The sequence below is a fragment of the Carettochelys insculpta genome, chromosome 12 (assembly GCF_033958435.1).
Source record: "Carettochelys insculpta isolate YL-2023 chromosome 12, ASM3395843v1, whole genome shotgun sequence".
In the NCBI taxonomy this organism is placed as follows: domain Eukaryota; kingdom Metazoa; phylum Chordata; order Testudines; family Carettochelyidae; genus Carettochelys; species Carettochelys insculpta.
Genome location: NC_134148.1, coordinates 41,402,007 through 41,429,350, shown reverse-complemented (window position 1 = coordinate 41,429,350; position 27,344 = coordinate 41,402,007). Strand labels below are relative to the sequence as shown.

General features: G+C 49.1%; 1 protein-coding gene across 2 annotated transcripts in view; it reads right to left on the bottom strand.

The window, feature by feature from the left end:
- SMAD6 (SMAD family member 6) overlaps positions 1–26,651 on the bottom strand; it is a 71,242-nt gene extending 44,591 nt beyond the window's left edge. Inside the window, exons 1-3 of one of the 2 annotated variants that reach the window (XM_075006982.1) lie at positions 24,958–26,647; positions 17,894–17,950; positions 15,523–15,600 (exon numbers count right to left, since the gene is read on the bottom strand). In XM_075006982.1, the coding sequence (XP_074863083.1) occupies positions 15,523–15,600; positions 17,894–17,950; positions 24,958–25,768 (946 nt within the window). In that variant the 5' untranslated portion in view covers positions 25,769–26,647. Of the gene's footprint in view, positions 1–15,522; positions 15,601–17,893; positions 17,951–24,957 lie in introns of both variants that reach the window. The other variant, XM_075006983.1, reaches the window with a different exon arrangement.
- Positions 26,652–27,344: the final 693 nt, after the last annotated feature.

Here is a 27,344-nt window from a genome sequence, read left to right as displayed (position 1 = left end):
AGCTCAATTTTAATGCTCAGAGATCACAACAGTAAAGATGTTTAAGGATTCCAGGGCCTGAGTCTGCCCTGAGGTATGCCCACATGGCTCCTGTTGGCTGTGGATGTGTTTTCAAAGGCAGCATTTGACCCCAGTGAATAGGGATAACTTGTTACTCATGCAGACGTGACTAAAAGCAGAGACAGGGAGTTTACAATCACAACGGTCAATGTTTGCTTTCTCTGCTCCATGTGTGTGCTGTTGGGGAGCAGACGGGGATGTGCAGAGATTACTGAGCCTCGTCACCGGGAAGGATGACTCAACCCCGCTATTCTCTGAACTAGACAAATGCACATTTTCCCAGCATCTCGCCTCACAAACAGGCCGTTGTCTGCATCCACAGCAGGCGCAGGCCCGAACACTCTGACAAGAATGGGAACAAGCGTACCGTTGTCAAGGGCCGCTCTTTACAGCAGTCACGAAAAGGAAGGAAGGCTAAGGGCTGCAGATGAGCACGTATGTCCATCTGGCACCTGGGTGTAAATCAAGACATCACCACTGAAAGGAGCTGGTTTAGTTTACCTCAGATGTGAATTTGGGCCCCATGTTCAGAAGCACATAGCTCCACACTGCTGTGTGCGCAAACTGGAGTGAACCCCTTCTCTTCCATCAAGGGCCGTGTCTACACTAGCCCCAAACTTCAAAATTGCCATGCAAATGGCCATTTCGAAGTTTACTAATGAAGCGCTGAAACACATATTCAGCGCTTCATTAGCATGCGGGCGGACGCGGCACTTCAAAAATGATGCGCCTCGCCGCCGCGCGTCTCGTCCCGACGGGGCTCCTTTTCAAAAGGACCCCGCCTATTTTGAAGTCCCCTTATTCCTTATGTTGAAGAGGAGCCCCGTCAGGATGAGCCGCGCGGTGGTGAGGCACATCAATTTCGAAGTGCCACGGCCGCCCGCATGCTAATGAAGCGCTGAATATGTATTTCAGCGCTTCATTAGTAAACTTCAAAATGGCCATTTACATGGCCATTTCGAAGTTTGGGGCTAGTGCAGACACGGCCAAGGAGTGCTTGCAGAGGGCGGTTTTTCATAAGCAATTGTTTGAAGCAAAGTTAAATTAAAAAAACCACAAGGAAAATGATCAACTGTCTTTTTTTCTTTTTAAACAAATCCTTTAACATTCTTTGGCTTTTCCCATGGAAAAAAAAAAATCTCAAACTAGGCCCTAATAAATGGAAATATCCAAAAACCAGTCGGGCTGTGGAAGTGTTTTTCCTCCGACGATGGACTATGTAGATAAATGTGGCACACTCACTGCTAGAGCTCTCTTTGTCTGCTGAAGAACCCACTCCCACGCCCGGGTACTTCAGATGGGGTTCTTCTTGGGCAGGAAAGAGCTTTTTCAACAGCAGCTGTTCTTTTTCAAATCCCAGTGGTTAATACCAGGCACATGACCAAATTCAGACACGTTTCTTCCCTCTCAATTGAGCTACAGTCCAGGTAAGAGGAAATTAACTGGAGGACATCATGATGAAGGCATCATCGTGATTGGTCCTGCTTGAAGCAGGGGGCTGGACTAGATAACCTCCTGAGGTCCCTTCCAGCCCTATGATTCTATGGTTCTGTGCAGGTGAACACAAGGGTCTTGGAGTGTGGTGGAAATGAGGCCTCTGCTATGTGCTATCAAGAACTGTCTAGCAGCTGCAGAAAGGCTCCTGTCTATTTTTCCCACTCAAAGGCTGTTGCCGAAAAGGGTATTTCTGACAAGAGAGTTCCCCAAACCTGTAAAATTAGAACGTGGGCAGGAGAGCAGGGAAGGCTAGGGGGGCAGGTAGATATGTTGGAGGGTAGGGACAGGGTCCAGAGTGACACAGATAAAACTGGAGAATTGGGCCAAAAGTAATCTGATGAGGGTCAACAAAGACAAGTGCAGAGTCCTGTACTTGGAACGAAGGAATCCCAAGCATTGTTACAGGCTGGGTGCTGACTGGTTAAGCAGCAGGGCAGCAGAGAAGGACCTGGGGATTACAGTGGATGAGGAGGTGCATATGAGTCAACAGTGTGCTCTTGAAGCTAAGAAGGCTAATGGCTTATTGGGGTGCACTGGAAGAGCACTTCCAGTAGATCTGGAGAAGTTATTATTCCCCTCTATTCATCCCTGGTGAGGCTACATCTGGAGTATTGTGTCCAGTTCTGAGCTTCCCTGTACAGAAAGCATGTGGACGCATTGCAGCGGGTTCAGCAGAGGGCAACAAAAATGATTAGGGGGCACATGACCTATGAGGAGAGGCTGAGGGATTTCCACTTATTTGGTTTGCAGAAGAGAAGAGCGAGGGGCCATTTGATAGCAGCCTTCAACTTCTTGAAGGGGAGAGCCAAAGAGGATGGAGAGAGGCTGTTCTCAGTAGTGACAGATGGCAGAACAAGGAGCAGTGGTCTCAAGTTACAGAGAGGGAGGTGTAGGTTGGATATGCAGAAAAACTATTTCTCCAGGAGGGTGGTGAAGGACTGGAATGTGTTACCTAGAGAGGTGGTGCAATCTCCATCCCTAGAAGGAACGGTCAGGCAAAGAACAGGTTATGCTGGGATAGGTTGGAGCCAGCCTGAGCTATGTTGAAAAGGGAAATGGCAGAACTGGAGTAACAAAACGGAAGGTTTTCATGGAGCTGGATCAGGGTGGAAGACTTCCAACCAATCAACAACCCAGCTCAGCTTTTGTGTCTTCCCAAACGCAGGCATGAACACAACAAAGCTTATTCTACCCTCCCTCCTCCTTGGTGGTACGGCTGTGCAAATCAGGGACAGGGTATCTGTCTCCCAGTCTCTTTGGATGCCAGCTTTGGAGACCTCCCTGATGTCGGGCTCACACCCAGAGTTTTCTGGGCTGGGAACAAGGGGGTTGTCAATAAATTCATGTGCCCACAAATGTGTCGTGGGTTCAAAACAAAATTCTTCCAAGACTGAACAAACTCCCTTCAAACCTTTTGAAAAATATACCATCGAGTTCAGCAGCAGGGCTGGATTTGGGGGTTATTTTAACCTGCATCTGCTTCCAGGTCTGACTCCGTCAATATTTTCACAAACCGAACTCCCTTTATGACTAACAAAACCGACATTCGGATTCCTATCAAGGACAACAAACAAGAAAGTGGCTCAAGGAAGGGGCTAGCGGAACAGACTGTTAACACGTTCCAGCGTTTTATCGCTGGACATGGTCTAATCCCTGTTCCAAACCAAGGAACTATAAAGGCCATTACAATTCAGCAGTTAGTCACCGAGGAGGAGGTTTGCCAAGACAGGCATTTCCATGCAAAATATTTTTATACTTCTAAAAAAACCACACTGCAGTTTTCATCTGATGTTGTGCTGATGGTTTATTGCACAAGTTTTTGGTTTTTTGTTTCCCCCCCACCTTTGTAGGTCACTGTAGCCCTCCTTTCTGCTTGAGGGCTGTGCATTTCCATATCCCCCACAGAAATGCTTTCCTCCGGTTACCCTGGTACCCTCTCTCTGAGGGAGGCACCAGAGGCAGGAATTTGAGCTATACAGGCAGGAAATGCAACCAGCTGCTGGGAGAGAGCATGGGATAAAGCTGGTGCATACAAACTTGCCCCAAACAAAGAAAATGACTACTAGGACAGCCCTTCTCCACTTGTGGCTCCATCAATCTGCAATGATTTGCACGTCGTTTCTGAGGAGATTGGTATTCTGGACCATTTGTCTGGCCAAAGGTGAATGGTGGGGAATAATAAACACTGCCTTGATATTAAAGGAGAGGAAAAAAACTTCTCTGAACTCATGCCCAGTGGATGGAGGCCAGGCGTCCTGCAGACCAGAATGCACATCACCCCATGGATGAGGAGTCCAGCAACGGAACCAAGAAATGCGCTCAGAGCGAAGCTACCTCTGTACTGCACAGTTAGCCCAAGTGATGGTGGTGGAGGCTCTGTGAGTTCCCAGGATGCATTATGCTTCAAACACAATGCACCTGGGAGCGCAGTTCCTGCTTTGCCCAGCAAACACTCCTCTTATGCAGCCAGCTCCTCACTCTCTCTGGCATGCCTAGTCCACCGTAAACCCCAGCTTACAGAGGTCCTGCACTAAGCACTAGGGTTGTACACTTCCTCTTCCCTCTGACTTCCACGCCAACCGGGGGTAACTGAGCAAGGAGGTGAAGATACAAACGGTCATGTACATGTTGGTAGTCCCCTCCGACCCAGAGCCAAGCCTCCTCGGCCAGGAAATTTAGCCTGTGGTCCCAAGGAAGCTAGGCAGTTCAAAGTATTGGGCAGCACAGCCAGAAACTGTAAGGCCTGTACTTGTCAGATGTTGAATAACACAGTAAAACCCACACACTTAGCCAGTGTTCCAGAGAGGCAGGTTTAACCATCTGAAGAAAGGTGCATATTTTCCTGAAGTCACGTTTTCCCCCCACGGCTTGTCTTATGAGGAGAGGGTTTCAGTGGTTTTTCCCCTTTAACTAAAACACATCTCCCATTCCACCCCTTTCAGATTTGAGCATCCTCTGGAGGTAAAAAGCTCAGCTAGGTATTGGCTTCCAGGAAAAGGAGGTGCCTTTGACGAATCCCAAATCTACAGACTTCAATCGTTTCTGTGAGTGCCGCGCTTTTAATAAGTTATTTCCGTGGAAAACCTTAGTCACTCAGTTATGAATCAAACTTATAAACACCTCTCCTCATCAAAGCACCAAAGCAAAACATCTATTACTGTAACTGTGAATTCTAACTTCTCCCTACCAGTTCACATGAGAAGCCAGACTTTCTCCTTCATACTGTTTTCCATTTTCAAAGGGCATAAATAAGTTATCTCCAGCAGCAGTAAACCCTTCCCAAAGGCAAAATGCACACATGCACACAGAAAAAGAAGTCGAGTTCCAACGAAGACATCCCATCAGATATACACCATTGAAAAGACATAATAGGCGTTGCATGAAACACGCGTTAACTACCCGGAAAGTCACATCCAAATCCTAAGAGGGAACAAGATTGTAATGTTTTGGCTAGAAAGACTAAACTCTTTTTTTTTTTAAAATAACCTCGTGTATTTCCTGATGTTTCCTTTTTAAGTGTGATGGTTGGGTGTCTGGAGAAGGGAAAGCTATGATTATTCTGTGATTCAAGGTCAAACATCATTAACTACTTAATGTAACAGACAAAAACATAGTTTATCTGGGTGTTGTGCTTACTCAGAGAACTTCTACATGAAAAACATTCTCACTGACGGCTCAAACCTGCTCCCAATTCCACGTAAAGGAGGGAGGAAGGGTGAGCGCTTGTCTTTTTTGTAAGATGAAAGTGAACCGTCACTTCACTGAGCTACATACGATAAACTCTTCCGTATCTGGCAACCCTGGCGCTGGAAGGCTGCCAGATGTTGGAATATTCTGGTTAATAGAGAGCAGCCGGGGGGAGGCACAGGCGAAGGTCAGCGGCACCCCCCAATAACAAAGTTCAGCTTTCTCTGCACCCCAACGCCAGCTCCTGCTCGACTGCTGCCCCTACCTTGTTGGTGGGGATGGCATGGAGCTGCTTGCAGATTGCAACGGGGGACTCGCACATGGCCGTGTCTGGGCAGCAGAGACTGGGCCGGAAGAGTGGAGGAGCCATCCAGCTGAATGCAGCACGCATGGCAGGCTCTGAGTGGGCCAGGCCCTAAGTGGCGGGGCATTGCTCCCATGCTGGTCTGCTCTCTGGCAGAGTAAGGGGAAGCAGCGTCACGGCTCAGGGTTCGAGAGCTCTGCCAGGGATTTGAGAGCTCCGGCAGATCGAATACCAGCTAAAACAAAGTTTGCTGTACATGAGAGTGGCAGTCCTCAAATACTGCCCCTCTGATAGTTCACCTGGCCCAGCCAGTGTCCTTCTGATTAGACACATCCGCTCTGCTGCCAAACAACGTGCTTTTCGAGTTACTGTTTAGGGCTGTCTGCAAATTCTGACTGTACCAGTTCAAGCCAAAGGTACCTCTACACTTACCAGGAGATAACCCTGCCCACAGCAGTTGTGAAAGCTCCCAAGAGGCAGGTGTGGCCCCAATAGCCACTGTTGTTCAAATAGAAATCTGGTCTCGTGTGCATGGGGCACAGCACACCTATTGTGCAACCTGTGTGGTAAATTAGTCACTGAATTATTACCACAGTTTGGCCCCAAGGTACAAAAGCATTGATCAAAGAACCTCCTCCAGGCAGGGAAAGTGTCTTTTGTTTACCCGTAAAGTGCTGTGCAGGGCTACAGCATGGCATTAGGATACTGTGCAGAGAAACAAGACACCAAGGCTATGTCTAGACGGCGGGTGCTGTTTCGGGATACGGTGGTATCCCCAAGTAGGTGCCCGGGTCTATGAACCATGCCTGTTGTCTCAAAACAGTTTTTGAGAAAACAGGCACGCTATTCTGGCATCCCTGTACACCTCAGTGCATAAGGAGTACAGGGATGCCTCAAAATAGGGCTTTATTTTGGTACATGGCACCATTTAGACAGTGCCGCATGCTGAAATGGCCTATTTCAAAGTCTACTCGCAAAAAGCTACGCGATTAATGTAGCTCAAAGTGTGTTGCTTATTTCGAGGTTAAGGCGCTGTTTACACACAGCCCAAGCACGCACAGGCCCTCCAATGTACGAGTCCACCCCATGGTCTCTTCCAGTTGCCCCTCTCTGCTCCACTCCAGCGGCGCTGGGACGAGTCCATCTCTCAGCCAAGTTCTTTTTCCAGACTTTCAGCAAGAAGGCTGTGCAAGAGCTCCCCATCTCTGCATGCTTGGTTGTGATATCACACCCAGGTTAATCTCTCGTCGCAGCCCGGCAAAGGCTGTTCTCAGGAAGCCAGTAGGATTCTGTGATTCCTTCTTTTTGGCTGTGTAAAAGGCAGACGAGCTGAGAACAAACTTCATTTGATGTTGGGGCAGCTGGAGAGTTACCAGATTTTGTTATACATGAGCATCTTACTGCATCCGCAGTGGAACACTCCAAAGGCCCTGCACCTTCTACATCAGTGATGGGCAACCTGCAGCCCTCATGTGGCCACTGCCCCACACTTCCTAAGCCTTCCCGCCCCCCAGCACTTTCAGAGTAGCATGAACATGCAAAAGCAGCTTGGAGGAAATCCAGCGTTCCAGCTCCGGGAAGGAAAGGAGCAGCAGGGATGGAACGTCAATCAGGGGATTCCCATGCTCTGGAAGTGCTGGGAGGGAGGGGAAGGAGCAGGTAAGTGTGGGGCTCTGGTGCACAAGGGGCATGAAGGTGGGGGGCACACAGAGGAGCTGTGAGGTGGCAGGTGGAACTCCAGTGGGTCACCAGCTGCTGTAGCTCACTAAGGTGAAGGAGGGCTGCTCATCCTGGTTGCCCATCTCTGCTCCGCATTGCTTATTTCCCCATGGCTACTAACACGGCTCAGTCTCTGCTCGGCATTGCTTATTTCCCTGTGGCTACTAACACGGCTCAGGTTAGGTTCTACTGCACTGAGCAAAAGGCTGCAGGGAGGCCCATCGCCAGCGAGGCTGTTTAACGATCTCGTGTAACTCCCATCTGTCATGCTTCTGCAATCTCTTCTCCAGTGACAGGCCTGACACAAAGGCCCACATTTCCCAGCCGAGCCCCTACACATGGTCTGACGTTGCTCCCGCTGAAATCCATGGGCATTCTCCAGCTGACGTCAATGGGAGAAGGCCTTACAAGTGTTGGGCGAAGTCGCACACATGCACAAGTAACTGCACATACAAATACAAGGGACTTTTATTTTTTGGCCACCCAGTTGATGACATATTACAATACAGGATGGTCCCCAGCCAGAGAGCCCCAGTGGCCAGGAGTCAGGCAGCAGGAGAACCAGGTCCCAGAGCTTGGCTGGGCTGGGAGTGGGGCCATGGCCCTGGGGACTGCAGAAGCTGCAGGGGAGCTAGGACCAGGGTTGTGGCAACCCAGAAGCCAGCTGAGCCAGGACACCAGCGGCAGGGTGGCCAACTGGAGTCAGAAATGGAGCTGGCAGCAGACCAGGGGGTCAGTGGCAGGGGACCTAGCTCAGGACCTGTCTGGTACTGAGGGGGTGCCGGATGAGGGGGTCCAACTTATATTTAAATGTAGTAACAACTGCGCATAGGAATGTATCTTCTGCAGCCTGCTGTAAGTTATAGGGCATATAACATTCAACTCCATCTCAGGAACTTTTCCTTCCTTTTGCAAATCACATACCAAATAATATTAATTAACTCTAATGATTATGGACAATGTTTGCAGCAGCACAATAGCTTGGCACAAGTGGATCATCCTATTATATTATGTTCCAGATTCCTCCACTAATATAATGGGCTTGCTTTCTATATTACTAAAAGTCAACCAAGCTGCGCAGTCTATTGCTGGTTTTACAGCCTTTTATTAGAAAACCGGTTTCATTCATAAAGTTGTTATCTAGGCCACCTACGGCGGCAGATATAATTCTGAATCTAATCCAGATGCCCATCAGTATCTATTTAATGTCGATCCAACAAGACATTAAACTTTTGTTATAAAATAAACTACACCTGGATCTCCCTGCCACCTGCATATTCCAAAATACTAGGCACGAGATATCACACTTACACTAACGTTCCTTTGAGAGATTAATTAGTTATCTGAATAGCAATTCACCTTGTGGTACGCAAGCGTTGGCTTTGATGTCAATTCCAGACAAAGTAAAAAGTTTTGTGTTAAAATTTTTTCAAGCCACTGAGAAATGATATTGCTCAATCACGCTCTGTGATTTTAACTTCAAGGTTTATAGAGCAGTATGGGCCACACGGGGAAAGAAGCCAAGAATTATTTTCTAAAGTAAACTGGAAAATAAATGCACTTTATTTCCCGTTGGCAAAGTAGGACTATGGAGGGAAAATATTTAATATAAAAACATCTGACAAAGCACCTCCAGGATGTATTTTTTTGCATCAAAGAAGTAGCTCTTGGCAAAGAACACGCTACCCTGACAAGAAAACTTTTTAGCCGAGCCCTGATTGTTACAGACTGCTCGGAGTGAGGAGACATGCCAACTAACCTGAAGTTGAGTATGAAAGAAAAAGGAAAACATTACAGGCGTAAATAAACATCTGTCTAGGATTAACCTGGACGCACAGACATGCACTGCTTTTTCAATGTCTTTTTTTAACCAAATGATACACAAATACTTTGAAAGCTCTGATCCTGCAGATGCAAGCTGCCCACTCGCACAGGGCCCCCGTGAAATCCAAGGGGCCCTAAGCATAGCAGGCTACCGGCCATGCTCAATTGCAGAGACTCATCAGGACTACTGGCTCAGGGAGCAGTGGCTGTGGCATATGCAGAATAACGAAGCACCTAGTGAAAAGAATGACTTCGTCTAGTGCCACAATCTCCCACCCAGAGCGAAACAAGAGCACGAGGTGGGATCTGCACTCCGGAGTCGTAAAACAAATGTTTCACCCCCAGCAAGAAATTCCCTCCCAGCTTAATGTATGTGAAAAAGAGTCCTGGGTTTTCTACTAACCGATAATTTCACAATTTCTCTTCAGACCTGGAAAGGCTCATGTTTGTCCAGTCTCCGCACACATCCGCCTCACATAGTCAGAGACTTTTTTCCGTGCTCCGAACAGAGGAGATGTTCATAAAGCTCCTGAGCACAAATCCTGCCAGACCTCTTTTGGGAAGTGGGCTGGAGAGGGGGTATTCATTTCTCCCATCAGCTGCACCTCAAAACATGCTCCCTTACATTCATCTTCAACACGTGCTGAGAGCGGGAGATACCAGGCCCATGGCTCTGTGCTAAGGGAATTCCCGGTGGACTGTTTTGAGCTGTAATTAAACATATTCTTCTTCCTGATCAATTACATGGTCACAGCCACCCTCCTCCTGCTGCCCTGTGTGCACCCCCTACTCATGACACCCCCACCCACAAACACTGGCTTCCCAGACACTGACACAGGTGAGATCTAACCGCCATCCACATATTTAAAAAACCTCCATGGGTCTCCTCCTGCTGCTTCCTAGCCTCTCTCTCTCTCTTCCGCTCCTTGGTCCTCTGCTAGGTTAGCACCAGCGTCCGTTCTCTGTCCCTCCACCTTAGCGCAAGGTGAATAATCTGTATCAAACTCTTGATTTGACAGCTCTCGCCTCTTCTCTTTGGAAGCCATCTGCAAACTGAGCTGTGCTTTCTAGGCTCTACCCCTTACTCACAATGTTCATTGATTTGCACAAATCTTTCTTCTCTGGGCGAGCAGAGGCAGGGAGGCCACAGGGTGAGCCTTCTGCATCCTCGCTGGAGACAGCTCCAGTGAACAGCTACGAGCTGAGACCGAAATCCGCTTTTAACAACTGTCCTCCCACTACTGATGTGAGAGTCGCCGTTTCAGACACACACTGGGGCTGTGGGACACCAACTCCCCAGGGTGGGAACGCCAGGGAAGGGAATAATTCTGAAAGTCGGAAAAAAACTCACAGAAAACCTTCTGCTGTATTTGGCCAGCCCTGCTGCACACAATCTGCAGCACGCTGTTAGTGCAAGAGCCTTCTCCTTTTTAGCACCCACCAGCTGCAGCTGCTTTCTGCCGATCTCCCCATCAGCCACCTCTGTTTCATTACAGTTCGTGGCCCATGATTCCTCCCTTCTCCCTTTCCTGTAGCTCTGAACTCCCATCTCCTCCCTCATCCTCCCCCCCAACTCCCTGCTCTGTTTTCACGTCCTACTGAACTCTGTCAGGACAATGGATATTGCTGAACCAGAGGGCACTTTGAGCAGAGAGCTCCAGCTACATGGGAGCACAGCGGAGCCCTGCTAGTGACAGGGAGCCCTACTGGCAGCCCACTGGCAGGGAGCCCTGCATCTGTGGGGAACCTGGTCAGGGTGGGGGAGCTTGGCAGCCCCATGGGAGAGCTCCACAGCCCCACAGGGGAGCCCTGGAGGAGTGAGACCCCTCCTCCAGACAGCCTGGGGGGGCCTGACTTCCCCTCATCCAGCAAATCCCCTTGTCCAGGACCACTTAGGTCCTGAGAGCGCTGGGCGAGGGAGGTACAATCTGTAGCACATAACCATCCAAAATCTCCAGGAGGAGTAGAAACTCTCCTACACGAGGACTCGGGGTCCTGTTTGCATTCATGGATTGGTTAGCTGGTCAGACAGTGCGCTGGTGTACAGCCTGCCGCATGCCTGGCAGCGGACGGTAACGAAGTGCCAGGCCAGGGGACTTTTAAAAATTTGTTCTGCAGGAGAAGGCACCATTTAGTGCTCCAGGAAGGTGAGAAAATTCCACCGCCGCGCAGCCCATCTTCCACAGCCCCCACTGTGAGGCCTGGCTCCTTTCGCTGGAGCATGTCACGGCAGTAAAGAGCCGGCTCCCACAACGGAGCACAGGCCTCTCCATGCCAGGCAAGTCTAACGGGACAACAGCTGCTTGGCCTTTTGTACAGGAGCCAACTGTCTGGGGGAAGAACTACCGCAAATGTTCCATCAGTGATGATGAATCACAGGGTTGAGGTTTCTGCCCTTTGAACTGGCAGGCCCACCTTCTCCCCGGGGAATGCGAGGAGCCTGTGGGTGAACACTGAGGCTCTATGGACCCAGTCAGGAGGTTTGCGCTCTGCAGTCAGTTCAGGCGTGCCGCAGCTCAGGGCTGGTGCAGAGCGTTGCGTGTACAAGTGCAAGAGAAACAGGATTGAGCAGGGCATAAGAAGAGTACAGCTGCATGACTGCCAAGCTCCTCGTGGCCTGCAGAGGCAGCCTGAAGTGGGGAAGCCTGGCTAGGAGCATCATCTAGATGAGAGACCAGCACTGTCCCACCCCTCCCTTTTTCACCCTCTGACTTGAAAGGACAGCTATGGAGATTGACTTCTGCTGAGAATGGAAGACTGCCTGTTGTCCGAGTGTGAGTTCACTGGCGCTCACACGTGCATTGCAGCACAAGCAGCCAGCACACCCGGCCGCATATCACACCACCGCTCAAAGGCCCCAGACCTACAGCTGGGTGCTGCTCACACTGAGAGGCTCCATCAGTAACAAGAAAGTCTTCTTACCAATGTATCAACCTGGCCATGACTGGGCCAACCACACGTCCATGATCCCGACTGAGCCAAAGCATCACATGTGCGAGCAAACAGAGGTAAGGAACTGATTCTGGAAAGGGTAGAGCACTCGGGTCCCAAGCCAGGAAGGCACTTCAGCATACGCTTAACACTCCCCGATGCTCTCAGACCACCGCGAGAGCTGCATGTCTGCCCCAACTGCCTTAAACACAGACCCACAACAATCAGAACTGCCTTAAACACAGACCCACAACAATCAACGGTCATAACAGCCAACAGGGGAAATAACTTCTAAAATACGTGACCTCTCTTTACACTCCCAAACCCTAAATCTGCTGCTGCTTGAAGTTAAAGAGGCTGGAGACTCTTTGTGCTTGTCTTTCCTGAGCAATCATATCTTATCAGGAAACCAGAAGCACCAGCCCAGACTCTGCTGCCCTTGCTGGCTGTTTTCGCATGGGAGAGTATGGTTGGCACAGCGTTATCCCAGCATAAAAGATTTACTTTTGTGACCAAAATGTTTTAAACCCCAGCTGAGAGAAGGTCCCAGGATTCCACTTTTGTGTGCATTTGCACAGAACAAACCTGTCAACATTTTGAACAATACATTTAAGCAGCTTTATTTTTTATAGCTTAATAAATGACTTCTTTCCAATGCAATCTTAAGCAGATTTTTGATAAAAAGAAAAGATATAATTAACTTTTTGGTGTCCTTTCCCAGACTCTGATTATGCCAGCCATACTTTGCAATTCCTCTAGTGGATCTGACAGTTCATTAGAGACTTATCAAGACTCTTAAAATCAATACTATGCTCGTGAAAATAAGGTCAAGTTCAAAAATGGGGGTTGGGGCGGTGCGGGGAGTTGGTTTCGTTTTACAGTGATAACCACTTGACTTGTGGCTAAAACTTCCTGGCTAGAAGTTCATCAGCAAAATGAACGACAGTGAAGAATGGACCTCTTTGTTACCCAGAAACTGAAATTTGTGGTTTTAGTAGGAAAAGCATTTTTGGTGATCAAAGTTAAAGTAATAAATAGTAGTGGCTTGATGCTAGATCCAGAGTTTTCTTATTTTTGGAACAGGAGTTAAATGCACAGTTCAGTTCCTTAGACACACAGAGAAGGCATGACAGATATAAGTGGTATATGTCACTGCATATGTAAGTTGCAACTAAAACTAAACAGACCAAAATATGACACTCATTGTTCTAAGTTAAGTTTTTCACTTCCTGGTTGACAACATGTATGGGCCAACTTCAATGAAACTCTTATCATCTATCGGTAATCACGACCACTGGGGAAAAATAAATCACGTAGCCCCAGCCTTTTATTAGGAGTTGCACCATTTGAAACTGCATGGGGGGAGAGAAGGTATCAAATTCAGTGCAATCCTGGTAACATTATCATGCGGTTGTTCAAGTAAACGATAAAATATCTCTTCTACCGCAGAAAACCTTCCAGATGTCCAAGTCAAATAACAAAGAAACTAAACCAACATCATCCATAGGAACTCCGTTCCTAAAATTCTGAGGCTACAATTATTTGTAAAATTCCATAAAAGTGAGGAACATCAGGACCATTGTGAACACAGAACAAGAAAATATAAACATATATATTTTTCTTACAATGCAACTCAAAACAATCCAACTCTCCGCTCTTAAGTTTTTCCCTAGTACAGGCAATTGGAAGCAGGCCTATTTGATTCAGTGTGTCAAAACAGGAAGACATATTCCACTGTACCAAAAGAATCCTAAAGTGCAATGAAAATGAAAAATGTATAAGAAAGAAGAGCTTTAAATTATTATTGTGCTGCAATGCCAAAACCATGTACCTCTAAAATGTGGAATACTCTGGAACTATTTAAACACCCTAAGAAATACACAGCTCTCCCAAAGCTCACGATACAAGGCGTACAGCAAAGAGATCTTCTGACATTACTACACAAACCAGCAACACCTCAACTGAGATTTTAATCATTCTGTTCCCTTCGTTCAGCCCCCAATGGGGTGCCACAACTCTCTACTGATCTTTTAAGCATGGCCGTAAATCCAATAATGATCAAAGTTGGGATTCAGGAAACAAAGAACAGGAAAGCTCCTACCTTTTGGTGTATTTAAAAACTGAGCCTGGTGGAGCTGCACTGGCCTTGTCACTGAATGAAATAAACAAGACTAATCTCTAATACTGTACTACACATGAGTCACCGTAACAGAGGCTACCAAAACTAATTCAAAGTAGCTGTGTCTTTCGGCTACTTGCTTCTGGTACAAGCGTGATGAAACAAAGGAGGCATAAAGGCTAGAGCACCAGTTCCTAAACTTTATTGGTTCATGAACCACTGTTTTAAAAGCTATTGGAAGCGAGTGGAGGGAACATCAAATTCACCTACCATGTTTTAGAAACCCCCGTCTCAGAGGATATACCATCAGGGACAGTCTCCGGCTGGCTGGGAATGAGCAAGTGCCCCTAAGAACCAGGAGTTCCATGGTTCCATCAGTGGTTATAAAAAAACAATCAAAGGCGGCTCACTGGCGAGTGCATGTGCTGCTGGTAGAACCAGAAAGGGCCACCAGCCATTGTGCCAACATTTTATCCCTGCTGCCTGAGGTTCACCGTCAGCTGTAATATCTCCTTGTTGGCATGAAGACTAGGTCTGAGCCTGTGAACAGTGACCTCCCTTCACCTCACATTTGCAGGCTAAAAGGACGGCTCACCCTGGGATTAATTACATGGAACTGCACCATGGTTCCTCTCAGCAGCAGCTTACAGTCTAAGTCTCCAAGCCTACAAATTCTTGCCAGTGGGCCTATGTGACATCCCAGTGAAGTTCTGGGCAGATGGGATGGAGTTAATTCCAGAAGACGGGTCTATGGGCCTGATTTTGCAAACTCTTGCTAAAGAGCTTCAGTGAACTTGTATGGGAAAGAACGTTCTGCTCCCCTGAGTCAAGGTCTACACCTGTGGTGTCCAGGTAGTTCTAAAGCAAACTAGCCATGTTATTCTGAAAATAGGTTTACTGTCCAAGACAACTAGCCAACACAACCGCCAAATAGCCTCATGTGACTAGTGGCTGGCATGCTGGACACCACACGTCACTAGATCCTGAAACACAATGATTAAATCATGCAGTGACCACCCATTCATTCTATTTGTTATAAATACCTGGAACATAGAAACTACTCTTAACTCACTCTTCTATGTCAAGGTTTGAATGGGATCTTCAAGCAATGGGTGATTTTACCATACAGTATGCACAACTCTCCAGAGCAGGAACAGAGTTCGTGCTCTGACTTCGACTCTCCTTGCGTGTCCAAGCGTGCATCAAACAGTGAACAACAAAATAAATAAAGCCTGGCCTACTTGTCCACAGCCCCTTCACTTTGGCGGGTTTGCTCTTCCTGAGAATCGCACCTACAGAATTCTGCTTTTCTGCTAAAACCAGCAAACTACAGCTCCAACCCAGCAATCATTCATCTGCTGATGTGTTAACGTCTGCCAACCTGAGAATTCTCCAGGGGTGATGTTCGGAGAGCTAGTAGCCTCTGTTTCAGTGTAAGACAACGTGGAATCTGATAGATCTGGAAAACAGAAGGGGAACCTTTAGTACTTATGTACCACAAACCACTCACACACATACTGTGCCACTTTGCCTGCCCACGCCTTCCAAGGAGAAACTGCTACTCAGCCAGGGTGGCAAGTAAAGGCTTAACTTTTCTCCTCTGCCATGAAAAAATGAAGTTTCAATGGCTTTGACCACAAAAATAACTGCAGTTCAGTTGATTAAACAAGTAGAAACTTGGTGCGTACTGGATGAAGTTACGTTAAGCCTCTGAACAATTCATAGTTACTGTACTTAATTATCACTATTAAAATTCTTGAAGCTGTTTATTCTTGCTTTTCCCTTCCTTCCTCTTTGCTGAAGCTAAGGAAACTTTGTTTTAACAAGTTAAGAGTCCTTGTTATTTTCTCTTTCTTACCCCTTTAATTAAGCACTCAAATGTTTGCTCATGGATTATTTTTGCAGTCAAAGAAACCCATGAAGTACAACTCACTGCTTTCCATACCAGCAGCACAAGTAACATCTAAAAGGAATTAATTTTGAGCTTATTTTTCTTATGCAATGTTAACATGACCAATCCTTTTGTTGTCCAGAATATATTCTAGGGCTGGCCCTCCAATGGGAACCATTAGCCATGAAGCAAATGCCACTGTAAGCTACTTCTCAGAGTGAGATGGTGCATCTCAGCAAGGTGGGGCAAATGCTCTGCACCACCCCACGTGTGGTCCCACAATGCACGGTGACTCAGAAACACCCTGCCAAGCCCTTCCTAATTCCCTTGCTCTGCGGGTTAGTAATTTGCTGCTGGCCCAGACCATCAGGGAATTAAGAAACCTCCCAAACCAACTCAGTTGGCTCCCCCCGGCCTTCCCGGCCCACCCGCTCCTGGATATGGGGAGTACTAAGCACACAATACCCATGTGCTCCTGCAGAGGCCGACCCAAGCTCTGAACAGCCAGCATAAACACAGTAAAAGGAGTTCTCAGTTTTCATGAGTCTTCACTGTCCATACCAGGGTCCAGTCTTTGGTTGGAATTTTTTTTGCTTGCTCGATTTTCTTGTTTGTTCTGAGGGGTTTTAGAAAGGAGCAAACCAATCTTTACTCAGTCCTTTGGGTCTGGCTCTACCTTCTGCACAATCCCCCAATTCCCAGTCTGGCATTTGCCCAGAGAGTTTATGATTGGGCCCTGCCTAAACCCCTTGGAGACCTCAAAGCAATGTGTGTGCCAAGTGGGTCCTTGTCTATCTGGCCAATTTGGAATGATTCCTCATCCTGCTCTCTCTCTAGTTCTAGCAGCTCTGCGATGAATACTTCTCTCTTTTCCTTACTCTCTCTTTTGCATGCGAGCCTTGCTGACCACGGGAGACCAGGAGGAGTGAAACACCATACAATGGCACAATCTGGCCCATTGTGTATAGAGTCTCTCCCAAAAACCACATCAAACTTTGCCCTTCTGAGGTGCTCTTCTTGATTCCTGCTTCTTTTTTTGCCTGCAGACTGTGAAAGCCAGGGAGAATTTGGCACAGCCTCTGCTGAGGGATATATTTAAAATTTCCCAGTCACAATATGTGCTTTGGAAGGCATTCACTATTGAATTTTGCCAACTTTAAAGTAGGTCAAATTTTATATTTTGCCATGACCAGATTTATTTCAATGATATTTTAAAAATGTGGAATAATCCAGTGGAAAAAGTGAAATTCCATTCAAATGTTTTACAGTATGAAGCTTAAAGAGCCCGGGTCTCTGTTAAATAAACACTATATTAACAAAATCCTTGGCTCTCACGCAGCCCTCTTCATCTCAAATCTTAAGGATCTTAACAGTAAAAGTATAATCACCCCTATTTTACAAGGTGATATGCCCCAGGTGAGAGAGCGGGACAGTTGGAGAGCTGAGGGTAATATCCAGCAGTTCTGATCCTGCTCTCCCAACTCCAGTCTGCCAGTCAATCTATAAAATAAAAATGCAAGTCTGATAACCTGTCGTCACATCTTCATTACTCATGACAGAGTTTCACTTGAATGTAGGTTATTCTGAAACATATAGCTGTAGCAAAGCATGTCTATTAAGAGATAAACCCGCGGCAAGGAAGATGTGATTAAAAAAAAATACAAATTATTTGATTTTTATACATTTTCTTTCTTATAACTCGTCAGCTGATGCTTGTTCCAAATTAGTGAGAAGCTCCACGTTCCCATATTTTGACATTTGTCTGACATAACAGGCTGGAAACTAGCCCAGTAAAAAACAACGCAATGTCTTGGTTGTGAACTGTGCGTGTCTGAAGAGTTTGTACAGAGAAAATACTTACCCAGTGGCTTTTGCTCATCGTGAGGAGACAGCCGAGAGTAAGGAGGTGGTGGAGACTCTGGAAAAACAAGACCTTACATTAGTGCTATATCAAGTTAAAAATTCAAACCCTCAAGTTTTCCCTCCTACAAAGTAAATCCCTGTTTATAACATGGCAAAAAAGTCAGGTGCAAATAATTCTTCGCCAAGATTTTTCAAAAGCAGCTGATGACTTTTGATGCCCAATGTAACACACCTCTTCCAAAAGTGCTGGGCATTCGTCCTCTGGAAATCAGGTTCCTTTGGGGGCACGTCCATCAAACCAGGTATCCAAAATCATCAATCCCTTTTGAAAAGCTTGGCTTTTTTTATCTGATCATCAGTCTAGTGTATTCCTGTTTCAGAACATAATTGCTGGCTTAACAAGAACTCCCTGGACACTGTGTCACAAAGACTTTAACATCAAAAAGGGGAACTAGCACTTAAATCAAAAAGGGGAGCTACACAAAAGCAAGGAAGCTAGTTAAAAAAGATATTAAAAGGAATAGTCCTGAGCATGAAATGCCTGCAAACTGCCTGGAAATTTTTTAAACACATCATAGGAGAGTCAAACTAAACCTATACGCCAAATTAAATAAATAACTACAGAGGACCACCAAAAACAAAAACAAACAAACAAAAAAAAGCTGAACAACAGAGTAAATGAGACCATCGGAGACAAAAAAAATATTTTAAAAACCGGAAGTCAAATCCTGCCGGCAAAAATACAAAGGGACATAAAGTCTGGCCAGTTGAGTGTAAAAGTAAAATCAGACAGACCCAAAGGAATATGAAAAGCAACTAGCAAAAGACACAAAAACTACCAACAACATTGCTTTTAAGTACACCAAAATCAGAAAGGCTGGCAAACAATCAGTGGGGCCACTGGATGAATGATGATAAAGGAGCACTCACTGAAGGAAGACAAGACCATTGCAGAGAAGTTAAATGAATTATTGACACTAGTCTTCACTACAGAGGATGCGAGGTAGAGTGACACACCTGAGCCATTCCTTTTAAGTGACAAATCTGAGAAACTGTCCCAGGCCGAAATGCCAAAAGAGAAAGTTTTGCAACGAAGTGGTACATTAAACACTAATACACCAACCCAGCCAAATGGGATTCACCCAAGAGTTCTGAAAGAGCTCAGATATGAAACTGCAGAAATACAAAGTGTGGTATTCCGATCACTTAAATCAGCTTCTGTCCCAGATGACTGGTGGTCAGTTAATTTAATACCATTTTTTAAAAAAAGCTGCCAGAGGCTACAGACCAGTAAACCTAACCTCAGTACCAGGGAAGAGTCAACACAGTTTTTATAAAAGGAACTCGTGCTTTGCCAATTTATTTGAATGCTTTGAGGGGGTTCAACAAACATGCAGACAAGCGTTCACCAGTAGATATAGTGTACTTGAACAGGTTTTGGTACACTCCTTCATAAAAAGCTCCTAAGCAAAGTCCATAGTCACTGGATAAAAGGGAAGGTCCCCTCATGGATCAGTAGCAGGTTATAAGATACTAAACAAAAGGAAGATGAAATGATCTTTTTGTTTCACAGTGGACAGAGGTAAATAACAGAATTCAAGGATCTGTCATTCCACATACTCATAAGTGATCCGGAAAAAGGCTGAACAGGGAACTCACAAAGTTTTCAGATGATACAAAATAGTCATGACAGTTAAGTCAGAAGCTGACTCCTCAGCGTTACAAAGGGATCTCACAAACCTGTGTGGCTGGGTAACCAAGTGGCAGATGAACTTTCGTGTTGAGAAATGAGTAGTGCACGTTGGAAAGCACATTCCCAACTACGCAGACAAAATAATGGGGGCTAAGCTAGGTCTTACCTCTCAAGAAAGAGACCATTGAAGTCATTGTGGGTGGTTCTATGAAAAAATCCACTCACTGGCAGCAGTCAAAAAGGCTACCAGAATATGAAGGAAACCATTAGGAACGCAACAGAGAGTATCATAATGACAGTATAATTCGTAGTATTCCAGGTGTAGATGTACTACGAATTATACTGTCATTATGATACTCTCTGTTGCCAGCCACTGCTTACTCCATCTCAAAAACTATATTAGAATTGGAGAAGGGCAACAACAATTATTAGGAGTATGGAACAGCTTCCATAAAAAGAACGGCACAGTTCAACTTAGAAAAGAGAAGATGTAGAGGCATATGCTTATGAAAACATGAATGGTGAAGAGAAACCAAACCATGTTGTTTACCCATGGACATACAACCAGACAGCGGACATCCAAGTAAATGAATGAACAGCAGGTTTAAAAACAAAAAGAAGTCTTTCCTCACACAGTGCCCATCAAACTGTGGGACTCATTTCCAGGGGATGTTGGGACAATCAAAAGTATAACTGGCTTCCGAAAAGAATTAGATAAGTTCAAAGAGGTCCAGCAATGGGTAATGGTCGGCCAAGATGGTCAGGGACACAGCCTCATGCTCCATGTGCCCCATAACCTCGGAATACCAGAAGCCAGGACTGCATGGCAGAAAATTAGAAGCAACCCAGCACAGCCACTCGTAGGTTCTCATAGTTTTTAAAAGGTAAGATTCAAAAAAAATGAAAGCTAAATGCTATTGCCAGGGTTATATCAGTTTGTGGGAAGTAAGTAGAAATTGCCACCAACTTCAATGAGGAGTTCTGCTTAAAATTCAATGGCATGGTATGGTTATTGACATTAGTATATGTTCTTCAGTTTTCTACAGTGACCTAAAAACAAATGGTTCTGGCAACACAACGCCTTCCTAACCTACCTGCAGTTCAGTTTTCAATTACTAACAATTATCTCAGTTTCCACTGTGGCGCTTTTGATTTGGACAGCAGTCAGGTTCTGCTCCTGTCGGAGTAAAGATTCTGCATCTTGAAATGAGCATCAGTAACATACACAGTGCTCTTACTCTGCTCCCATGCACAGGGTCTGCACAGGCAAGACCACCTTCTCCCATGTATTTAAGAGCTTCAAAGAAACTAAGGTAGCTAATATTCCAGGCTGTTCTGATGCCACGGGAATGAGATCTAATTGCAATAATACTGTCTGCAAAATATACTTCTTACAGTCTCAAGATACATCTACCACGGCACTCAGTTTCATCTGTCATAGCGCAGACATTTGCACATCATTCCGCTAGCTACATATTGTAAACTGAGGGATTAATGGGTGGATACATGGATGGGAACGAACACACACACACACACACACACACATCAGAATCCCCATACATTTGAAGAAAGTCATTAAGGCCAGACAGAATTCTTACTGAATCTCATTTCCAGATTACCCTCAATGGGAACAAAATCCAACCCCAAAGGGGTGGCTCCCAACCAGTGTTCCCTCTAATTGTTTCCATTTATGGGCAGAATAAATTTTGTTATCTGCACACGGGTGCATGTCAACCATGAGTAGAAACACATGCGGCTTGCTGTGGGAGCTGCAGGAATTCTGCTAATCTGTGGGAGCTGCAGGAATTCTGCTAATCGGCTGGGCCACACATGAGTCTCTCCTGGGGTGGTTGCCCAAGCACTCAGCTTTCAGGCAACAGGGCTCCCAACACATCTGGGCAGTATGAAAATGATAAAAAGACAATCAACTCCGTTTGGGAGTGCTTTTACACTAAAAGGCAACTTGAAAATTCTACAGCTGTAGCCTTCTTTAACGTATGCACACATCTGCTACAATTAAAATCTGATTTCATGTTCAGGCACCTAATAATCTCCAGGGGAAATTGCTGCATTAGTTCACTGCTGAAAATACAGCAGTTTCTTACAAATAATTGGTACAGAGATAAAGATAATTCTTGCTTTCAAAATAAATAAAGAAAAGCTCTTCCCAGGAAAGAGCAGCATTAACAAGAAATTCAATTTCCTTCAGGATTTCTAGTCATAACAAAAGAAAAGCAGCATTTATGCATAAGCTAATGAACCTCAAGAAACTTCAGACAGCATGAAAATTAGAAAATTTTCTTCCGTCAGCACCTTCCACCTCGGAATCTCTTTTAGTCTTATTATTTGCACATTGTGCTTTTACACAGAAAATGAATAACTAACTAACCTCCGTTATTCAGGGTTGTCTCTAGCTGGTTCACTCTTCCAGGTTTTCTCTGCACTAAAACAGCTGTCACAAGGGGCATGTGCTCCCTCCCATCCCCCGCCCAGCCTGAACGGGCTGGAAGAAGTTAAAAAGGGGCACTGCAGCTTTAAGAAAGCAGCAGTAATTGCCTAGATCCCCAGTCTGTCAGATAAACAGCTAGTCAGACTGGCGCCAGCAATATGCAAACTGCATATTATCACCACTTCTTCACCTAAATAGCAGAGGGGGACCTCCTCCGGAAAAAAAAGGGCTTTTTAAGCACAACTTGAAACTGATCTCAATTCAAAGCGGGCAATGCCGGGCCAAAGAAAAGTTTTTGTCTGTTAAATTCCCCTCTTTGCTTCAGTAAACCTATGATTTTCCTAGCCTGCCTTCTAAGTCCCTGCAAAGTTGTGTCTCCTTCAGCGTGATAATTTCGTGACAAATAATGACAGCAATTTAAGAAAGGGTGGAGCGAGGAGCCAGGGCTCGGAGTTCCTGGCTACTCTGGGTACAAAGGGCTTTAAACAGCAGTTGTACTGGTGAGAGAGTATTGCTTCAAATTTCCATCCCCAGACATGAAACACGGCTATGATCTGTCGGGTTAAAGGCAGGCAACTTTTGAGTACAGACACATGCAGCTCCCTGGGAGTTGTCCTGCTTTCTCAAAATGGGGGCGGGGGGCAAGGCACAGGAGAGGAAGGGCTCATCTTTTAGATAGATCCTCCTTTGGAGAAGGGGGCCAAGGGGGAGCCCAGGTCGCCTCCCCTCGCTGACAGAAATTACACAGAGTCTTATCACGCCACGCATCAGTGAGTGCCAGCTATGTGCACAATGCAGCTGGAGCCTCGCGCCTTCTGCCTAAGCGCCAGAAGGGGTGACGGGAACAGGGTAGGAGGCTTTCTCCAGCTTTGGGAGCCTTCGGGATCAACCTCGGTCCACAAATCCTCCCCCTCGCACGCCCACACCCCAGGGCTGGGAGTTAGGTCACTCCTGCCAGCTGCCTGTGCCGTGCCTAGAAGTGAGCAGCTAACTGAGTGGGTGGAATGTCCAAGCTCACAATAGGCCATCTAGGCCCTGGCGTCCAACACCCCCTAGCCGCATGGGGCTATTCGGGCCAGCTGAGTGTGCCTAGTTGGCTTGAACAATAAATACATTTTCAGAATAATATTCTACTTCCGGGAACATAGTGGCTACTGCTTCAGACCTGGCTGGGCACCGCAACTGTAGGGTCTATTACCTGCACTGGCTGCTACCGCCCTTCCCTGCCTGCACACCCAGGCTCCAGGAACAGTAAAGGCCGCATTACAGGGCTGTGTCCCCTGACAGAAGAGAAGCTCTCAGCAGAGCAGCTACACCAGGAGAGCAGGTGAAATGGCTAACGCCAAGACACCAGCCGGTGACGTGTTTGCCCCAGGCCACTAGAGCTCACCTGTGTTGCGTCATGTGGCTGGTGCAGACGTAACCCACTTGCCTACTGGGTGTGGCTCACTGTCCCATGGAGCAGCACCAAGACTACTCAGAGAAAGAATGAGACTCCTCTATGGCCTTAGCCCAGAGCCAGCTGGCATTCAGCACAAGCTGCAGAGGCTCCTCCAGCAAGCTCCACAGGCCCCAGGCTGGAGCCCGCCTGTCTGCCCTTACGCAGGGGAGCTGGGGCGGGCACCTACTCCAGGTGACGGAGCTTGGGGAGCTGAGAGTTTTAGCAGCAGGACTCAGAACAGCCTTCTGCATCCCGGACTCTAGCGCCTCCTGCTGGCCTGTGCACAAAGGGAACGTGCCCCACCAAACTGGCCGGGAGACAGAGGCTGCTGAGGAGTGTGCTGGCTTGTCTGAAAACGTCGCACATGCAGTTCCAGCGCACTCAGGCGCTCTCAAGCTCCTTGCATGGGTGGACAAATACGATTCACGACATCAAATGGCTGCGCACGAAGCGTGTTTTCATTTGACTCCATTTGGAAACAATGGTGCACGTCCTAGAATGCACCTGAACCGCGAAAACCAGGAGGAAGTTAAGGCCTAGGGACAACATACTGTGCATAAGGGGAAATGCTCTGAACCTTCCTGAGATCCAGACCAGCCAGGCTAGGAATAAACGGTGACACAGAAATGCCCCAGGCATTTCACTGCAAGAAACTAGAAGATCCGCGCCCACCGCTGGGCTGTTAACACTGCCGCACGTTTCCCTGCAGGCTTCTAAAGCTCCTGTGATGGGCTCCCATGGGGACGGGTCAGTTTTACTGAACAAGCAAACAGCATCGGCCTACCGGAGTCCAAATTCTCTTCATCACAGCACAAAACAGCACTCCTGCTTTTGCCAGAACTAAAATATTCCCTCCCACTGGCCCCACTTCAGTTGTGCTTTAAAACCTAAACCACCAGGCACGGCCATCCTTATGAAAAAACCGCGGGGAGTCCTCATACAGCGCACCAGCAGCTCATCCCATCTGCTACTGCAGCGTGATCCAAAAGGGGGGGGGGTGATGCCACTTTTCTGGGCTGCAGGGCTTTGGGCTTGGGAGAGCCTTTGGGCATCTTTACACCTTCCCTCTTAACTCTCCCGCCTGGCTACGGTCAGATCCTTCACGCTCCCGAGCTGGGCATTTCGGAGTTGTCTTCTCCAGTCTGCTGAGGGTTAAACCAAAAACCAGCCCTGGGGAAGAGGGGAAACGGGCGACGCAGCCCTGCAGAGCCAGCAAGGCCGCCAGGTGCACCTGGCTGGGACAACGCCGCAGGCCCCCGGCGGAGCTGGGGAACCCGCCGGGATTTCAGAAGGGGAGCGGCTCCCCAGCGCCTGGCACAGACTGGGGCTAATTTCCATCCTCTGCCCCCCCCCAACCTAGGAGACGCCACCGCTGCTAGAAGCGCTGGGGGCGCCCCCTGTCGCGCCGGCGGGGCCAGTGTGGGGTGGGCCGGGGGCGCAGTGCCGCGGCGGGGTGTCCTTCCTCCCCCGGCCCCTTACCTGGCCCACAGAGCCGGCTGAAGTGGTAGGGGTTGCAGCAGACCGTGGGGCTGTCGGCGAGCCCGAAGCTCTGGCACTCGCACAGCGCTTTCAGCTCGGCCGGGTGCTGCAGGTCCGGCCAGCGGAAGAGCTTGCCCAGGAGCAGCTGCGGGGGCGCCGCCTGGCCCCCCAGGCGCACCTCGGTGCGGGAGACCAGGACGCAGCCGCTGGGCATGCCCCCGCGGGACTCCACCGCCTCCAGCAGGCTGGCCAGCGAGCGCTCCTTCAGCCGCTTCAGCAGCGAGTAGGTGGCGGACTTGAGCTCCTGCTCCAGCACCAGGAGCCGGGACCGGGCCTCCCGGCTGCGGGGCTCCTGCGGGACGTCGCCGGGGCGCAGCGGCCGGTCGCGGGAGGAGGCGCCCGCGGGCCTGGGGCTGCCCAGCTCCCGCTCCTTGAAGAGGCAGCAGGTCACCGTCTGGCACTCACTCTCCTGCGCCCACCGCGGGCCCTCCTCTGCGCCTGCCCCGTCCTCCTCCTCCTCCTCCGCCGCCGCCCGCAGCGCGGTGGGGCAGCCCCGGTGCCCAGCCCGCTCCGACATGGGGCTCCCGCTGCCCTGCTGGCCCGGCTCCCGGGCGCGCTCCTCCGCGGGCTCCCCGGCCAGGCTGCGGGTTACCGGCAGGATTTCCGAGGAGGGATCTTTCTCCGGGCTTGCGCTGGGGCCACCCCCGAGCTCATGGCTGCTCCTGGCGCTCGCATCTCCCCCGTCCCTGTCCGGGATGACACGGCTCCTCCAAAGCCGCCGCACCAGCCCTGAGCGTTTGGACCTGAACATACGACGGCTCGGGGCTCGTAATCTCGGGGGGTGGATCAGTGGGCTTGGAGGTCCCGGCCGGCCCCGACGCGCGCCCCGCGCTCGCCAGCACGCCTGGAGCGGCGGCCCCTCGCAGCGCCGGGCAAGCGCCTCGCACAGCTAATCGCCGAGAGACGGCCACAGGGCTGCAACATGGGGGAGACTGCGGGGAGGGAGGGGCGCAATGGCATAGAAGGCGCGCGGGGGGCTAGAGCCGCACACCCGGGGTGGGGGGTGCGCCGGGCGGTCGCCAGCACTCGCTTCTGCGTGCCGCGGGTGAGCCGGGGGGACGCTATGGAGATGCCCCGCATTCGCGAGCCATTCACAGCCCGGGGCTAACGCCGCCGCCGCCGCCTCTCAAACGCAGCCCCAGCCCCATCAACGGCGTTTCTTGGCCATCGGAAGATGCGGGGGAGGGGGGGAAGGTGGCCCGTTCCACGCGCCTGTCCGGGGCTCGGTGACCCGCAGCCGTGTCCTAGACTCGCAGCGCCTCGGAGCTGTTCCCTTTCCAAACCACCAGCGCGTGCATGGAAATTGTACAGATCCCGGAGAGAGCGGCTGGAAATCCTCACTTAAGGGAACTGGAGGTGGCGGGGGGAAGCGAAGCCAATCCACTGTCCGGCGCGCGGGGACGCCTGGGGATGTCCTGGGGCCGCCCCCACCCTACAAAGTGACCAGTTGGCGGGGGTGCGCTGGGATCAGCCGGAGCAGCGCGGGGGCTCCTCTGTCCTTCCCCTTCTCCGTCTCTCGCTCGCTCGCTCTCGCTCTCTTTTTTGTTCTGCTAAAACACACACAGGGCCCCCTAGGAGAGAGCCGGAGTCATTGGCTGCCTCCCATCATGTGCCAGTCTAGACACTTTGGCGGCTCTGTGCTGCACGGATTGTTGCGCAAACAAGGTTTCAAGTTTCTTCACTCTTAAAGGAAAACGCCTCCCTGAACCCGGCGCAGAGCCGCGGGAGAGGCTCGCGGGCAGCCGGCAGCCCGTCCCCTCCCACCCCTGCCCCCGGGAGACGCGGTAACGGAAACGGGGGTCCCCAAAAGTGCTGGAACTCCGAGCTGGTGCCGGGCGCATCCGGTCCCTGCCAAGTCCTCGTCTAGAGCATCCCGCACGAGCCCGTCACGGTTCAGAGAGCGGGGCCCTGCCCGCGCCACATGCATCACCGGCGGCTGGGGAAGCCTTCATCGCGCTGGGCTAACGCCTGGCCCGGACCTGGGGCGCGTCCCCACTGACTGCAGGGGGAAAGACACGACGTGGCTTTTCCGGCCCAGGCAGCCGGGAAGGGCGCCCTCGTCGCAGCCCAGCCAAGCCACGTTTGCGCTGGGACAAAACGCTGCCCGGTTGCAGCGTTGCCTGTTCCTGCGGGGCGCCCTTGCATTGCCAAGGGCGCTCCGCTCCCTAGGGACGCCTCGGGATAACCGCCCCCCCGCGCCCCGGAGCCGTGGGGCTGCTTGTCAGGGATGTGCTCAGCACCAGCTCGCAGGCAGGCGCTGGGGGAGGGTGTGTTTGTTCCCGAGCCGAGGTCTCGGGACGACGGGCTACTGAAGCCGCAGGTCCCGG